The 19,334-nt window shown below is 28.9% G+C and overlaps 2 protein-coding genes across 2 annotated transcripts; both read left to right on the top strand.

Annotated features, from left to right (window-relative positions):
• Positions 1-3,057: 3,057 nt before the first annotated feature.
• LOC107908535 (S-protein homolog 74) lies at positions 3,058-3,540 on the top strand. The gene has a single exon (XM_016835722.1). The coding sequence runs from the start codon at positions 3,058-3,060 to the stop codon at positions 3,538-3,540; it is 483 nt and encodes a 160-aa protein (XP_016691211.1).
• A 6,349-nt stretch (positions 3,541-9,889) lies between these two features.
• LOC121220233 (S-protein homolog 1) lies at positions 9,890-10,505 on the top strand. The gene has a single exon (XM_041099651.1). It carries the CDS (start codon positions 9,916-9,918, stop codon positions 10,318-10,320), a length of 405 nt encoding a protein of 134 aa, XP_040955585.1. The 5' UTR covers positions 9,890-9,915; the 3' UTR covers positions 10,321-10,505.
• The last annotated feature ends 8,829 nt before the right edge of the window (positions 10,506-19,334 follow it).

Here is a 19,334-nt window from a genome sequence, read left to right as displayed (position 1 = left end):
GTCCTTCAATGCTTTTAAGAATCCCCTCCTTTTGTTTCTCCCTCCAAAAGCATTCTAGGTCAATTTTAGAATGATTGAAGCTTTACCTTTGTGTCTGCTAAAAATCCAACTAAATTCAAGTTGCCAGTTTACCATAGTCCTCTACACAGCACAAAACCGAAACTTGTTCCACTTTTTTTTTTCGAATGTGCATTCTGCGAAAATATGATTCTTATTTTGGGTCTCATAATGACAAACAAAGCAGTGACCATTAATACTGAGTCACCGCCGTATCATCCTCTTATTGGTTGGAAATTGGAATCTAGAATTGCCATCCAAGTGGTGAAAGAATGTGTTGGAATATGTAGAAGAAACCAAACAAATCCTATGTCATACAACCTTAACTTTAGGCTTGACCATTTCCCATATTTTGGACGAAGTAATCTTCCCCCTATTTTAACTCATAATTTCTTAATACGATTGTTGCTTCCTCTCTAAGTTCTACAATTTTCTTCCAACTCCAATTGGTGTTACTTTTTAATGGAACCTTCTCAAAGAATAATTTGTAAGCAAATACTCTTTGATTCAAGCAATCCAAAGAAATCCATATCCTATCAAAATGTTTCTTATATGTTGGATAATACGAGTTTATTTCAATTATGAAGGTCCTTCAGTTTATGTCCACCTTCACCTTTTGGAGGACAAATTTTTTTCCAACTTACCCTTGCTCCTTTAGTTGAGTCTTAATTATCATCCCCCCTCAAAAAAAAAAAAAAAAAAAGAGAGTACACATTTGGTTTAGCTTTTAAAAATTTGTTTTAGGTAAAATGGAATGTTGGCACAAAATATATTGAACCAATTGTATTCTCCCACCTAAGTCTGAGTCGTCATCCCAACAAAGGCAAGCAATCCTTCACTGAAAGTCTCGTTGTAACTAGAAAAATAACAAGATATTTCTTTGGCAAGTGACTAACTTTGAAATCAATGGAACTCTGAATTAGGTTGAGTTTCTCTTGTGGCACACCTATAACAAAAATCTCATTTTTTCCAGCGTTTAACTGAAGCCCGGAAAGTTGATAAAAGTAGAAAGAATACGCCAAATGCCCACCACAGAATCTGTTCTATCCTTGTAAAAAGATAAGCAAACCATGGGCAAAGACAGATGGGTCAATTAAATTCGATGAAATTCTGGATGAGAACTGAACATTTGCTCTCAAATCCTACAATTTTGGGAGGATAGTTACCGAAAGTGACAGGATCACCTTGCCTAATACCTCCTGCCCTTTAAAGTAACCAACCAAACCACCATTTAAAGCAATTGAAAATTTTGGGGTAGTCGTGCAGGCCTTAATTCGTGGAATAGATTGTTGTGGCAGTTCAATAGCAGCAAGAATAAACCTTCAACTCAATGGATCATTTTCAAGTCAACTCTTAAGGCACTCTAGCAGTAATTTTACCTCTTTCATACCTTCGCTAAAAGAGAATTATCCCATATGCTTTTCCCTTTTATAGAAGCACTCTAGTTTGGTGAGACTAAACTAGGCAGAAGAGGTGTCAACCTTCTCACTAGGATCTTAGTTACACACTTGTATATAACTGAGGAGCAAGAAATAGGCCTGAGATCAGCAGCATGAGTAGGTTTCTGTCCCTTAGGAATAAGCACAGCACCAATGTTGCTGTATTGAAAGTAGCAAAAACATCCTCTCCAATTACAGAGCATGCATGGTATAACCATTAGATAAGCTCAAAAATATTTTTAACTTTTTCCATGGTCACTAGTTTCACCAAATGCAGTTTACCTTCCTCACCCATAAAACATTGCAGAAGGTCCCTAAATAGTTCTACTGAACCACCATTTACCTTCTTATCCTCAGCACCAATAATTCATTATAGAGCCCTATAATCTCCTCAGTTATATAACCTGGTCCCATTATCACAAAAAAGAACTTCAATGGGCTATCTTTTATTCTTCACATGGTGGATAAAATCAGAGTTTTGATCTTCATCACGGCCATTTCATCTTGGCTTTTTGTTTGTAACAGCTTCTATCAACATCCTCTAATTTGAGTGAGTTAGCTAAGGAGATTACCAAATCAAATGTCGCCTCATCAAGATAATTCAAAGCTACTAACTGCCTTGCTTCCAGTCCTTCTAGTCTCTTGCTTTAGCCTTTTCAGTTTAACAAACAAACAACACATGGTATTACCGCGCACTGGTAAATCCCACGAACAGTTAACAGTCTTCATGAAATCCTTGTGCCTAGTCCAAAAGTTGAAAAACTTGAAAGGCTAAGGAGGAGAAAACTACAATTCTGCAAACAATGGTTAGTTACCCCAGGTGCAAGAAACTGTACACTAGGTTGAGGGAAAAAAGTCAACCAGCTTGGACTGATTAGTACCCTACCTAGCTAATAAACTCCTAGCTTGAAGGTTGGTCCAAGTAAAAGTTGGACCATTGAATGGAAAATTAAACAACATCCAGATAATCCAAACAATCTCTAAACTCTTCCATATAGGAATGATGGAAGGACCCCATAGTAATTAGAACTCTCTTGTGGCATAAAAGTGACATTAAAATCACCTAAAAGAATCCATAGCCTATCCCATACTTATTTCTTCAATAACAAAGGAATATATATCATGATTGTCAAATTTGGATCGGTTTAATCGGTTGAACTAGAAATCAACAGATTTGACCATTCAATAGTACCATTGTTTTCTTAAAAGTAGTTTTTCTTCCTCCCAAGACATGATAGTATATATATACTATTATTTAAGCGAAAAATTTAAATATCTTAATAATTCTAATTATTACAATAAGGGAAAAATTAAAATGTTTGGGCTTCCAAGTCCAAACTTTCTATATTCCTTCTTAGGCTAGCTATAGTGCTATTCAATATCACTTAATCACATGTACGTACGTTAAATCTCCAATCTCTCAAGAACTCTTCAATTCCTTGCATAAAAACATAAATTGCATCTATAAAATTTCCCCACGCCATGATTAATTAGCTATAAATTCAAAGGCAAAAACCAAGTGTCCTTTAGCTGAAAAATATTGAGAAACTATCTTGAAACCATGAGCTCCTTTAATGGTTTCATTCTTCTCCTCCTCCTCCTCCTCCTCCTCCTTGTTTTTGCATTTACCGTTGTTTCTGTTGAACCACGGCGGGGTTTGCCTCCAGAATTCACAAGGTGGCATGTCTACGTCGTTAACGGATTGAGCGATGGTCGGATGTTATACGTCCATTGCAAGTCTAGAGACAATGATTTAGGTAGTCGAAATCTTGATGTTGGAACTAATTTCACTTGGAGTTTTCAACAACATATTTTTCGAAGAACCCTTTTTTGGTGCTACGCGAGTAAAGATGACAACAACTACGATGGCGGCGGTGCTCATGCTTCGTTCAAGGTGTTCTGGCAAGATGTGCTTTTGTTTCACAAGTGTTCATGGAAGGATTGCATTTGGATTGCAAAGGATGATGGCATTTATATAAAAAATGTTCCTAGAAACGCCGATGAGTTTCGTTGGCAGTGGAAACCTGGATTGCTCCAACACTGAGTTCAACTATTTAACCAGCTTAAATTTAGGGTTTTTTTTTGTTGTTGCTTCAATCAAATGTTGCTAGTAAACTCTGTCAGTCAAAATGTTCCTTATTATCTTTTTTATTTACTATAAAATTTTCCGATCATTAGCGACGGTTTACTAAACAAATGTCACCAATAATAAGATGGACAAGTTTTTTCTCACCTCAACTTTCATCCAGTGATGAAGCCAAAATTTTTTTAATGAGGGTAAAAGTTAAATTATATATTTTTATGATAGTAAAAATACAATTTTACCATTTTAATAGTATGTATCTTTATAATTTTTAAAGGATTAAATCAAAATTTTATCATTTTTGGAGTCAAAATGCAATTTTATTATTACAAAGGGGCTTAGTTAAAAATTTTCCATTTTAAGAGGGGTCAAGTCCCTACCAACCCCTTAGATTCACTTTTCGTCTTATTTTTTTTAGAATATGATTTTATTTTAAAATTTAATACTCAAACTCATCCTTGAAAATATAGAAATCAAATATTGTTAATAAACCATAGACGTTAGGTTGGTAAAAATGTCATTTTATCTTTTATTATTATTATTATTTAAGATAAACTATACACCTGATCACCTAACTATGCCCGTGTTCTTATTTTGGTCATGAGCTTTAAAAAATTTCAATTTAAGCATTAATGTTCAAATTCATTCATGTTTTGGTCACCCACAGTTAATTGATAGTGGAAAGCTTTTTTTCTAATTGGTATAATAACATATTTAGTCCACAACGCTTACTTATTCTATCAATTTGATCTTAATTTTAAATAATTTATTAATTTAACCCTTTACATTTATAAATTCTATCAATTTGATTCTCAAACTACCTAGCTAAGCTTTCAGCTTTTAAAATATAGGCATTCTACATATATTAATTGCTTTATTTATGGGTTGAAATTATCTAATTCTATACGTAATCCTTTTTGTTTATATTTTTAAAAAGTTAGATTTATAAATTAACTAAACACCATTAAAAATAATTGAAAGTAAAAATCTTAAAAATATAATATATAATAAAATTATATAAATAATTTAATATTTGTAAAAAAAATGATTTTCACTCTTGCTAGCATAATTTTAGTTTTTAATTAATTTGGCAAATGATTTCACACTAAATCAAATTATTACTGATACATATTGCTTATCGTGGATTTAAAAATTAAAAATAAATAAAAGCATAATAATCTCTTAACCGGTTTATAAAATTAAAAAAAAATCATTATCAATGTAACAAAAGGAAATTAATTAATTCTTTCACTTTTTTTTTCTTATGAAAAATTAAATGCTCATATTTTTTATTTTATAATTATTGATTGAACAATTGAATTTTTCAAAACCATATTTTTTTAATTCTAGATTTAATTTCCAATTTCAAAGACCAATTTCAAGGACTATTTCTATGTACGTTGAAGGAAATATCATACTGTTAACAACAAGAGTAAATTTAAAGTGTCTTTTTGTAAGGTTTTTCTATTTTCTTTAACTAAAATTTTATCAATTAAAGGGTTATAAATATTATAATTAGAAGAAAACCTAATGAAAAAATGAAAAGGAAATAAAGTTTCAAGATAAATTCATTGATACCAGGAATTAGCTCGGAAAATGGCTCGTCAGTTGAGAGAAGTCCTTTTTCTTTTTCTTTTTTGGGTTTTACAAATTTATAGATGTGGAATGCATTTGTTTTAAAAGCTGAAAGCTTTGATTGAGAAGTTTGAGGATCAAATTGATAGAATTTGTAAATGTGAATAGTTAAATCTATTGAATTATTTAGAATTAAAATCGAATTGATAGAATATGTAAGTATTGATAACTAAATGTATTATTATCCCAATTAGAAAGGTGCTTTTCATTATCAATTTAACGATAGGTGATCAAAACATGAACGAATTTAAATGTTAGTGTCTAAATTGAAAATTTTTAAAGTTGGATGACCAAAACAAGAATGCAAGTACAGTTGGGTGATCATTTGTATAGTTTATCTTTTTATTTATACATTTTTAGGATTTTTGGCGATGATCTCACTAAAAACGTCACTAGTAATACCATTTCCTCATGGTATTTAAGAGGAAAACAACCATAAAATTTTCAAGTTGATTTTGGTAATTGTAAGGATGACAATGAGACGAGTTAGGCATTTTTTTGCTCGCTTCAATCTTGACTTGATTCTTAGACCTTCTCAAAGGTGGAGAGAGGGGCAGGCAAGGGCTCTGGCCTCCTAAAATGAAAAATTACAATTTTAGGCTCTTAAAGTTTATAAAATCCTGAATCAATATATGATAAAATTATAGTTTGGTCTCTCAAAAATGTTAAATTTTTTATTTAATTATTTCAAAAATCACAAAGATAAAAGTCAATACAACCATAAAATTACATTCTAACTCTTATAACAATATATAACTTAATCTTGACCCATCTAATGATCTTTTCTTTTAATGTAATTTTATTTTAAATTTTAATATTCGAAATCGACCTTGAAAAAAAATGAAAATTCTCCGATTTTTTTTCCAACCATATTATTGGATATTCATATACTAATGTGGGACATGTTTTTTTTTTATCTTTTATATTCGACATGTATGTTTTTTTTAACATTAGTTTTATTATAGGTTCTTATCGTATTTATTCTTTTATTTATATAATATCTAGAATTACCCATAACCCTTCCTCAATCTTTAAATAGGAAGATGATGCGTTTCACCATACTTGAACTCACGACTTCATACACTGACAACAATAATGATACCAGTCGAATTAAGACTCAATCGACAATATGTACATTGAACATGATATAATTAAAAAACAAAAAAAAAACCTTATATACATTAATGTAGTTTCGTAAGGTGGAAGCTCGTTTGTCCATGGTTCCACTGTCTGAATGTTTATTTTGAGCTTTGGTTTTTTGCTTTAATGGCTGCTCTTCAACTCATCGAAGTATATTATTGAGTGATGAAAAGCGTACTGTTTCATTTTGTTATAATAAAATTTAGGCATAATACTACCAAAATCATTTTAGTAATTTATTTATTTTTTCATTTTTTATCTTTAAATTTATATTATTTGTCAAATTATTCCTAAAATAAATGAAAAAATTATCGTCGTTCCACTTTGTTAATATGACATATACATGAATTGTTATGTGGATGTGCAATTAATTATTTTTAAAATTTTTAAAATTATATTAAAAATTATTAAAAAGTACAAAAAATATAAAAATATATTTTAAAAATTTTAAAAAAATTAATTAATTGATAATGTGGCATATACGTGGATTGCCACATAAGCAAAGTTAACATACATTAATTTTTCCATCCATTGTGGGGTGATTTGACAAACAATATAAGTTTAAAGGTTAAAGGAGATAAAAAAAATTAATGAAAGGTTAAAATGACTTTTTTTGTAAAGTTAGAGGATCAAATAAGTTATTATGCCTAAAATTAACATCTTTTAATTAATTCTGTATTTAAGAGAGCAGTGGCTCTTGGTTGAATTGATTTGGTCAAAAAAACTCAAAAGCCGACTTAATCGATTTTCTAAAGATACTTACCTATAACTAAGTGTGATAATTGAAATGACTAAACTGATTTAAAGTGAGATTTTGAATTCAAATATTTATCTTTAATGTCACTTCGTATTTAAAATAAATTATATTATTCGAGGATAGTTTAGTCTTTTTATTTAAAATAAAAATAAAAATATACATACGATGATATTCATTCTAATTTCATGCATCACACTCAATTACTTAGCATGCAAGCAATCCTCAATTACAGACACACATATACAAAATGAGTGAGCATACCATTATACCACTAGTTTAGTACCTACACATCCAATCAAATATACAAGGTCACATTCATATTATAAACCTTCCTATCATGTGTACCAAAACCTCAAAATGAACCTAAAGACCAACTCAAGACATTAGGAACATGCTACTTGCTATACACATATAACAAAAACTATATATACAAGCTTTTCTAAGTTGAAAGTTGAACTTTGAACTTTGAATGCCTTTGCACTCTTTTAGCCCTCGAGATTTAACGGTGTCTGTGCACAAAAATAAACAAAATCATATGTTGAGCAATAGAGATAAATGATGCTAACATGATTTAAAGCATTAATTAAATATAACAAAAAAAAACCAAATACATATATGAAATCCAAATATTATCTAAATCATTGTTGCATCTCTTGTCTCATGAACTTAACATCATGCTTTAAGCTATTAAACATGTCATATAACAACATGTAATCCTTATTCCATTACATTTCAATTACATGCAAACATGACATTTCACAATGATGATTTCACTTTCTCATTACATTCTCGAATCTAATGATTCATTTTATAACTGTATCGGCCCTCAGGGCGCTTGTGTAACTAGATCAAATGATCTTTCACATGCCATGTTTTATTGCTTAAACATCGAGATACAATTACACATTTCAATATCTAATATCAATAGGCAAAATACATGTTTTCACAATCTCTATTAACCAGACATGGACTCAAGATGGATACATGGATCATACAGCCATCACACCAATATATTTGGCACCTAGTGCCTCATCAGTACATCCAAGCAAAATATGCGTTCTATGCCTCATTGATATAAACCGAACTAAACATATAAATGTGCCTAGCATCTCATCGGTACGTCCGAAGTATAATATCCGCTCCGCGCCTCATCGGTATAAACCGAAGTAAAAATCCTGTACACTAATGCTATGACATGCCAACTATACCTAACTCTATCCAAGACTATTATTAGGGTATCCAATGTTTCAAACATATATGCATGGTTCACATATCATAGTTTAAAACATAACCAATTCACATCATGCTCGAATCAATTTCATACCATTTCATATTTCCATTTCCATACTATCTCATTTTTTACAAGTTACTAGCTCTTTCATACTTACTTATTCACGAGGCAAGTGAGATCATTACCTTAAGCAAGCTAATTGCACTACCTGCTAACTTAGTTCTAACATATTTTAACTCATCATTCATATATTCATTATCTTCAAGCTCAAAACTATGAAAATTTACTAATGATAACTTGGATTTATCTTTACAAATTAAAAATCTAAAGTATGGGTGTGATGAACTAAACTTAGATAATTAAGATTTCATAAAACTATTTGAGTGACCAAATGTTAATAAATTAAGAAAGGGTTTTTTCTTCTTCTTATTTTCTCTCAAGTTTGGACGGCTTAAATGGTTAAATAATCATTAGATCTTTTGGTTAATTGCTAATTAGGTCTTCAGGTATTTTCTAAATTAAAATTTAATAGCGATTGCATTTTTACAATTTAATCATTGACTATAATTAATGATTTTCTTGATTTAATTACTCGATTGACTGCTAACATATTTTCAATTTTAAACACTTAAATTATTCTATTCATAATTTCATTAATTCGATTTTACGGAATTGAGTTCCGAAATAGTATTTTTCGACATCGTCCAAAATCGCTTCGTTACAGATCGAGCACTCGACAACCATTGAACTTATGAAATTTATGATTTCATAATTTAAGTAATTAGATATAAAATATTTTTATACACTTTTTAATAATATTTTTTAACTTTCATAAATTCAATTATAAAAATTATACAAAATTTTAATTATATAGAAAAAGAATTGAAAGATTTAATTAAAATCATAAAATTATACAAATTTAATTATTTTTTAGAATACTTAAAGGGTAAACTACAAAAATAGTCACTTTTGTTTGCCTTAGATTACATTTTAGTCACTTATGTTTGAGATGTTACGTTTTAGTCACTTACATTATCGTTTTGTTATGAGGTCACTCTACCGTTAAACTCCGTTACCTCCCTAACGACAGTCCTACGTGGCAGTCTAAATGAGTTTGAAATGCCAACTTGGATATCCAGCTGGGATGAAAATAGGTTTTTAATTAAATAAATTTAATTTGGACTACCATGTACGACATCCAAGTTGGCATTTAGAACCCATTTGGACTGCCACGTAGGACCACTGTTAGGGAGGTAACGGTAGAGTGACCACTTCGTAACAAAATGATAACATAAGTGACTAAAATGTAACATTTCAAACATAAATGACTAAAATGCAATATAAAGCAAACAAAAGTGACTATTTTTATAGTTTACCATACATAAATTGTCCTATTATTTTTTTTGAAATAAATTTTAAGAATGAACTTATCATTTCATAATTATCTTCTTTTCTTTTTATTTTTCTTTTTTTGGTACGAGACCCGTCTCTTTTGCCATAAAAGGGTAGAAGGGGAAAGGATATCACCCATATGAACATCCTTTTAACAGTAAAACAAAAAATATTAACAAATATGAATCCCGCCCAAAATGTTGTTACGAAGAAGATGATTCTGGTTATGGCGCTTTGCCTGACTCAGTCACTCATCACTCACTCGATCCTGAACAAATTTCACATTCACGTCATCAATGGGTTCAGCCATGGCGAGATTCTGGAAGCTCACAGTAGATCCAAGGACGACGATCTCGGCGTCCGCCACATCCCCGCCTACGGCGAGTTCAATTGGACGTTTCGCACTGATTTCTTCTCACGGACCAAGTTCAGCTGCCACATGTGGTGGACCGGCGGCGAAAAGTACCTTGATGTCTTTTGGGTCGATAACAAGTTCCTCTCCAACGAGTGCGGCGGGAATAACTGCCGGCGGAGATCGCAAGATGATGGTGTCTATTTGTTATTGTTTAGCTATCATCATAATTAATTTTGTTTGAAATATAAATGGGATGCTTGGAATAAGACAAAAACTAACATATATTTAGACAAGAAGATGATGAGTTAAACTATTGATAATGCTATCTTTCAATGTTATTTTTCGAATAAAAGTTAAAAAATGTGGATGGTTTATTTCAATAAACGTGATTCACATCTGGAACAGTCGGGCTATCACATGAGTTCAAATGAAATTGATTTTTAAATTTAAATTTCCATATGCATTTGTTATTATAATGACAGATATTCTCGTCTATTAGTAAAATAAATTAATTTTACCTACGTCTACTCTAATAGTAAAAAGTTGGCCATATCCTTTCCATAAATCTTTGAAAGGATAAATGTTTATAGATTGTAAAACGGAATCCTTTAAATAAGTTTTAAGTTCAAGTTTTATGTATGAAAAAAGAAGATTTATACGGAAGTTTCTGCAACTGTATTAATCCGACTAATCCAACAAATGTTGCAACGATCTTGGGTGGTTCGAGTATTGTATATATACAGGGAAGGCAACCATGTAGCTAATGCAATAACAAACATAGCAAGAACATGAGACTTAGGCTTCCATTTCTTTCATGAACCACTTTTGCAAGCCGATAATGCCAGCGCAACGTTGAATAGAATAATTTATATTTAAATTAATATTCTTTCCTTGTTTCTATATATATATATATATATATATAATTAGAATCCAACTCGAATTTAGATTTAATTAGCGTGTAATGTAATTTCATATATAATCGAAGTTCAATGTAATTACGAGATACCAATAAAAAATTAATTTTAATGGAAACTCAATTAATACAACAAAATTTCTCTTAGAAAAAGCATGCATTTAATTCAATTGAATTCTCAAGGACTTTCAAATAAATGCATCCTTTAAAAATTTTCTTCATGATTATTAAGCTAATAAATTTGACCCATCCTTTTGATAAATACACATGTTTTACTGTAGCTAAGCACTGTAGAAATGTTTAGCCCATCATTGACACCTACCATTTCTATTTGTTATTTTATTTAGTTGGGTGGAGTTTTGTAAGGGTATTCAAATTTTGGTTAAAACTAAATTAATTGATTGAATCGATCTAATTCGGTTAATTGATCGGTTTATCGATCTAGTTTAGTTAGAGGTCGGTTAAATGTTTTATTGGAATTTCGATTTACGGTTAATTCGGTTCAGAATTGGGTAATTAATCGAACGTTATAAATAATATTATATATTATATGTATTAGGCTATTACTAATTCGAATAATTCAATCAAATGAACATTATCAATTTATTTATTTTATATGTTTTATACTTGTTTTAACAAAAAAGCAAAACATATAAATTTCGATTCAGTTAATTTTTTTTGAAAAAAAATTGGTTTAGTTAACGATTAAAGGATTAAAGAGTTTGGTTAATACTAGTTCAGTTTGGTTCAGTTAAACGATTGGTTAACCGTTTGAACACCCTAAGATATTGGAAAAAGAATAGAAGGGACTAAGCCTTCAAGAGACAAAAAGGAAGGGGAAAGAGAAATGTAAGAAAAATAATATCAAATAAGATTTAGTTCTTATTTATAATTTAATTTGAGATAATTTTTCATTTATTTTTATAATATCAAATTCTGGTTTTGGTCAGGGATGAAATCAAATTTTTTTTAAGCGGGTCGAAATTAAATTGTAATTTTTACGATAGTAAAAATACAATTTCACAATTTTAATAGACTATATCTTTATAATTTTTAAAGGATTAAATAAAACTTTTATATTTTTTAGGGTGGCAAAGTACAATTTTACTTTTACTATTTTAAATTTTTTTAAAAAATTAAAGGATTTAAATGAAAGATTTTCTATTTTAGGGGGCGCGGGGCCCTTGCCAACCCCCTGGTTTTGCCCCTGGTTCTAGTCTTTTTATTATACTCAATTTTAGGTTTATTCATTGTAATTTAATTTGAAATAATTTTGCATTTACTTTTATAATATAATCATTGGAGTTTGTTGAAATTGTTATAAAATAAAGAGAGATTGAGAGAATAAAGAACAAAAAAAAACATGAAAGTAATAGAGAATATACTTTATTGATCAAAATGACTTATTACAATACTTTATCAGAGTCTCTATTTATAGGCATGAAAAATATAAAAGAATTAGAGATCTAATTCTAATAACTATTAGAATTTAAAATACATTAAAACTTTATCTTGATCATGATAGACATCCACTTTATAAGATATTTATAACAGAAATAATTTTTCTTTAAATATATTTATTCCAACAGAAACAAATATATGTTATTATAATTAATTAGAAGGTGATTAAGCCATGATTTAATTAGAAGCAATTATTTTAAGAAAAAAATATATACGACATTATTTTATTTAACATAGTTAAAAGCGTTAACTATTTGAAATAACTAATGTCAAAATTAGGGATTAACACCAAATAATTATAAATTTTTAAAGTTTATTTTGAAATTAATTTTAAATCTTAATTAAATAAAAATTATAAAAATAAAAATAAAAGCCCCAACGTACTTTTATAATGACAATAGTTAGTCTAAATACTTTATTCTACTTAAAATGATGATGTGGATTTTTAAGAATTGTTAGTACCGTTAAAATTCTTTATTAAATTCAGGTCTGTTACAATATATTTTTTACATGAATACCAAGTTTATTTTATTTTTTAAAATGTCACACCAACACAAAAGAATTCTAACAATGTTAACAAATAGACCTGAATTTTTAAATTTAAAAATTAGAGAGACTAAATTTCTGAAAATAAAAGTATAGAGATTAAATTCCAAATATATAAAAAAATATAAAATTTTTTGAATAAATTGTAACCTTTAAATTTTTATACTATAATCTAATCAATAAATAAATAATTAGCTCGATATAAAATTGTATTATTTTAAGTAAGTTTAGTATACAATCTATTAATAAATTAAATTAAATTAAATTATTAATATAAAAGGAAAAAATTCACTATTCTAATTATCCTAATAATATAGTTAGAAACCTTGAATTACTCCTATTTAATTAGTCTAAGTTGAAAGATATAATATTATAAAGGGATAATGTCACATTTGATACTTATACTTTCATAAAATGTCCAATGTGGTACTTGTACTTTGAAAATGTCTAACGTGGTACTTGAACTATTAATTTGTGTATTATTTGGTACTTGTACTTTCATAAAATGTCTAATGTGATATCTGTACTTTGAAAATGTCCAATGTGATACTTGAACTATCAATTTGTGTCTTATTTGACACATGTACTTTCATAAATTGCCCAACGTGGTACTTATACTTGGAAAATGTTCAATGTGGTACTTGAACTATCAATCGATGTATCATTATGGTATATATGTAGTTAATACCCTTAGTAAATGCTAAGCCAAACAATGAAAGTTTGACACGTGGATTTTTTTCCAAATCATAAACTCCACGTGGATAATATAATATTATGTGAAAAGATAAATAAAACAAAAAATGGAATTAAATTGAATTGAATTAAATTAATAAATAAATAACTAAACCTACAAAACATAAGTTTAACTTTAAAAAAATCAAATTTTAACTCAAAATTTATTCAATTTTTAAAAACCCTAAATTTTCTGAAATTTATACAAGCCAAAATTTCCCCAAATTTATGTATTTTGCTTGACTTATTGAGCTTGAATGGGAGGTTGAATAACTTGATTTCGACTACCATTTCATTTTTTTTATTTTATTTATCTTTTCATATAATATTATATTATCCACGTGGAATCAATGATTTGGAAAAAAATCCACATGTTGAATTTCCATTGGTTGGTTTAGCTTTTATTATAGGTATTAACTCTGAGTACAATAATAATACACAGATTGATAGTTCAAGTCCCACATTGAGTATATTCAAAGGATAAGTACCACATTGGACATTTTATGAAAGTACAAATACCAAATATAAAACTAAAATATAATAAAAAAATTCAAAAAAAAAAATTCTCCTCACTATTGTAATAATAAGAGCGAAGTTAGAAAATTGTTTTAGGAAGAGATAGAGATATATTATAGATTTAGAGGGAGTTAAAATATAATTTTACCATTATACTAATTTATAATTTTATATACTTAAAAAAAGAACTAAAAGGGATATTTATCATTTTAGGGGACCTATTTATGCCCACTAAAATTATTATTTTAATTAAAACTGATATAATTAAAGATTTAAAGAGATTAAATGAAAATTTTCAATTAAAACTGATATAATTAAAGATCTTAAAGGGATTAAATGGAAATTTTAAATTTTTGACAATTAAATTAATTGAGATTTTAACAGTAAATACAATAAAATTAATATATTAATTGGAGTTATGGGTTATGTATTAAATTTGAAGTTAACTGCCTAAAATTTATTAAGAAATAAAAGCTTGGAGGTTACGGATAATGTTTAATATAATAATTGTAATTATGATATTTTAAAAAAATTATAAATAAAATAAAAAATAAGAAACTTTTTAATATTATTATCAAGCTTATGAAATTTATGATTTCATAATTTAAGTAATTAGATATAAAATATAAATAATTTTCAAATAGCTTGTATTATTTAGTAGTATTCAAACGGCTAACCGAATCGAACTGGTATTAACCAAATTGACTGAACTTTTTAATCTTTTAACTGTTAATTTAACCGAAATTTTTTCAAAAAAAATTAACCGAATTGAAATATTTCGGTTAATTCAGTCAATTAACCGAAATTTATATGTTTTTATTTTTTTGTTAAAAAATGTATAAAACATATAAAAAAATTGATAATGTTCATTTGACCGAATTAACCAAATTAATTGAATTAAAATCACATATAATTTGTATTATTAATTATTAAGTTCAATTAATTCGGTTAATTACCCGATTTTAAACAGAATTAACAGATAATCAAATTTCCAAAAAATATTAACTAACCTCCGACTGAGTTAGATCGGTTAACCAACCGATTAATCAAATTAAATCGATTTGATCGGTTAATTCAATTTTAACAGAAATTCAATTATCATGTCCTCATCAAATCGTTTCTATTTTTTCAAATTATAGATTTTAATAACTTTTTATACACTTTTTAGAAACCTTTAACTTTTATAATTTCAATTATAAAAAAAAAGATTAATATATGGAAAGATTTAATCAAAATCATAAAATTAGACAAATTTAATTATTTTTTAAAATACTTAATTTGCGCTATTAAATCTTTTGAAATAAATTTTAAGATATTCATAATTATCCAAATATCTATTTTTTTGGACAAGCCCCGCCTCTTTTGCTATAAAAGGATAGAAGGGGAAAGCAAATTAACCATATCAACAACCTTTATATATATATCAAATATGAGTCCCGCCCAAAATGTTGTTACGAAGAAGATGATGCTGGTTATGGCGCTTTGCCTGACTCAGTCACTCGTTACTCACTCCATCCTAAACAAGTGTCACGTTCACGTCAGCAACGGGTTCAGCCACGGCGAGTTTCTGGAAGCTCACTGTAGATCCAAGGACGACGATCTCGGTGTCCGCCACCTCCTCCCCTACAACGAGTTCAATTGGACGTTCCGTACCAATTTCTTCTCAACGACCAAGTTGAGCTGCCACATGTGGTGGACCGGCGGCGAAAAGTACCTTGACGTCTTCTAGACGGACGACAAGTTCCTTGATAAAGAATGTGCCGGGAATAACTGCAGGTGGAGATCGCAAGATGACGGCGTATATCTGTTCAACTATAAGCATAAAGAATACCGTTTGAAATATAACTGGGATCCTTGGAATAAGACTAAAATCATTCATATTTAGACAAGAAGATGTTGAGTTAAAACCATTGATTATGTTATCTTTGAATGTTATTTTTGGAATAAAGTTGATTAGTTAATAGAGGTTAAAAAATGGGGTTTTTTTTTTCAATATATCTATTGAAGCCAACTAAGTAATTTATTCTCCGCATTTTGTAGGCCCATTAAAGGATATATGCTAGCCACGAGTTTTAAAAGTGCTATATACCCAAGGCGAATATCGAACCCTGAATCACTAGTTAGATAGGAAAGACAAATAAGATCGATTTTTAAATCCAAATTTTAAGTACTTAACAATTCAATGTCCTTTCCATAAATTTCAAAAGAATTGGTATTTATGAACAGTAAAATGAATATGAAAGATACATTGATTATACTAAAAAAAAGTTTGATAACCTTTAAATAAATTTCGGGTTCAAGTCTTATCAACAAAAAAAATATGGGAAGCCAAACTCGAATTCAAATTTAGATAGAACAAAATGCAATTTAAAGGAAGGAAATACTAAAAGATCTTAATAAAAATAATTTTAGTTTGATAAAGTTTTTTTTGTAATAGCCCGATTTTGGGTCTAGTCAGAATAGTGGTTTTGGGACCACAAATTCGACAAAAAGAAAATGTAATGGCCTGAATTTTCAAAGGTGTCAGAATGGTGATTTGAGATCACTAAATTCGGCAAATGGGTAGAAAATATTATTAATTTAGTAAGTATAAGTTAAATGTGAAGTTAGGAAAATTTTTGAAATACTGAATAGTGCACTAGAAATAAATATTAAAATAATTAGAATCGAAATGAGGTATCAAGACCTTGGGGATTTTAAACCGAGCCATAAATATTTTTATAAATATTTATGGAGTGTTAAAAAGTTAGTATTAAAGTTTCGTTAGGAAATTTTAAAGTTCCGATAATTAATTGAACAAAAAGGACTAAATTGTAACAAATGAAAAATTTTGGGAAATGAGTAAATAGCTTAAATGATAAAAGGAAGAGGGCTTAAAAGGCAAATAGACCCAAGGTCTATTTGGGCTGGACGCCAAAGGCATGAAATCAGCAATAAAGTAAGGAGAATTAAGGGCAAAATTGAAATATTGCAAAATTTGCTTAATAAAGTTAGGACCCAAGTGGAATTATCTAGATTTCTCTTCATTTTTCTGAATTCTCATCAGCAAAAACACCATGGAAGGGCTTCTTCAAGCTGGTTCTTCATATTTTTACTACAAGTAAGTTCAATTCTTGACTATTTCTTGAAATTTTTGTATTTTTATGACTTTTACAATTAGGCTCACTTGTTAAATTCATTAATTTTTGATTTTATGAAAGAAGTTGAAAGTTGATATGAACATGTGCTGGAATTATATGATGATTAGCTTTAAATTGTTCATATGCTGATTTTATTGAAAGAATTGAATAGAAAGTGAATGTTTGGGACCTAATAGTAAAAGAGTTTGAAGATAGAGTTATATGTGGAAATTCTGAATTTCAATAGTTGTGTAACAACTTATAATGTCTAGGTAAAGTATTAATTGAGAAAATTAGATTAATTGAGGGGTTAATTGAGAAAGGACCGAATTGTATAAACTATAAAATTTGGGGCAAAATGGAAATCAACATTTTGCACTAAAGCAATTTTGGACGGCAGCAGTAGTGTAACTTTGAAAAATCACAAAAAACTGTAGAGATTGAATTAGAGAATGAATAAAATATGAAATTAAAGCTTATTGAGTCTAGTTTCTTATAAAAGAAACGGTGTGAGCAATGAAATTGTAAATAATGAGATATAATAGATTTTGTGAGACAAGATCAGAATGAATTCGGGTTCCCCTGTTCTGACTTTGGAAAATCATTAAAAAATTTTAAAAAATTATTATGAGTTATAATTTATAGGTTAGAATCCTTAATGAGTCTATTTTTATAAGAAATAAACGAAAACATCATCCGAATTCTGTACAATGAGATAATTAATTTTTAGTGAAGAGTGGTCGGAACTGTCAGACAGCGAAACAGGGGAAACTTTAAATAATAAAATGTACTATTTGGCTGAACCAAAAATTTTGAAAATTTTATGGAAAAAAGATATGTGAGTCTAGTTCCAGGGAAAATTAACGGATCTTAATTTGGAGCTCTGTAGCTCCAGATAAAAATAATTTAGTGACTCTAACTCAGACAGACAGCCTGAATTTTTCATACAAGAAAATAGTGAAAGTATGAATAATGTTGTTTAAATGTGTTATACACATTAAGGATGAGGAATGGAGAGGAGGTGGAGGAAAATTGGGAAATATATGAATGATTTGTGTATAAATGGCCATATGTTTGATTATAATTGATAAACGATAAAATAGAAATGATGCTTATATTTGTGCATTATTGGTTATGGTTTAAGCTCATGTGTGAAAATAAGTTTCATAGTATGTGTGTATCGTATATTTGGTATATGATTTGGCATGAAATAATGTCATGAATGGTTTATCATGTGGTTAGTTCCAAAAAGAGTTATGTTTCAATACACTAGCTTGCAACTATGGTTGAATGATATGTTTATACATTGTGTGATGTGCATAGGAAACAAGTGTGGAAAGATAATGAAATAGTAAGTTCATATGGCTGAAATTTAATGGTTAAATGTTAATTTCATGAATTATATAATGTATGATGAGATATTTTTATTGTTGAAATAAGAATAAAATAAAAGTGCGAAAGCTGAATAAATGATCAAATTAAGTGGAACGCCGGATTTGAGTACTTCTGATCAAGTGAAAAAATGATAAGTGGCTACACGTATCTGATCAAGTGAGGAAGTGATAAGTGGTAGCATTAGCTACACTTATCTGATCAAGTGAGAAAGTGATAAGTGGTAGCCTTAGCTACACTTATCTGATCAAGTGAGAAAGTGATAAGTGGTAGCCTTAGCTAATCTTATCTGATCAAGTGACAAAGTGATAAGTGGTAGCCTAGCTACACTTATCTGATTAGGGACAAGTGATAAGTGATTATACGTAAGACCATAGTTATACTATGGCAAAGTGAAAGTGAAGTACTCAATTTTCCGTGACCGTTCCCCAATTTGATTAAGGATGGTAATTTGAAAAATGGGCCCAAAAGAATTAAAGTAAATGGATGAGTGGTAGTATATTTATATCAGGACGATGTTGTTATTCAAGCTAAAGTGATATTTTCATTGCAAAATTGAAAATTTC

The sequence above is a fragment of the Gossypium hirsutum genome, chromosome D08, assembly GCF_007990345.1.
Source record: "Gossypium hirsutum isolate 1008001.06 chromosome D08, Gossypium_hirsutum_v2.1, whole genome shotgun sequence".
NCBI lineage: Eukaryota > Viridiplantae > Streptophyta > Magnoliopsida > Malvales > Malvaceae > Gossypium > Gossypium hirsutum.
Note: the sequence above shows the minus strand (reverse complement) of the source record. Positions and strands in the feature narration are given on the sequence as shown.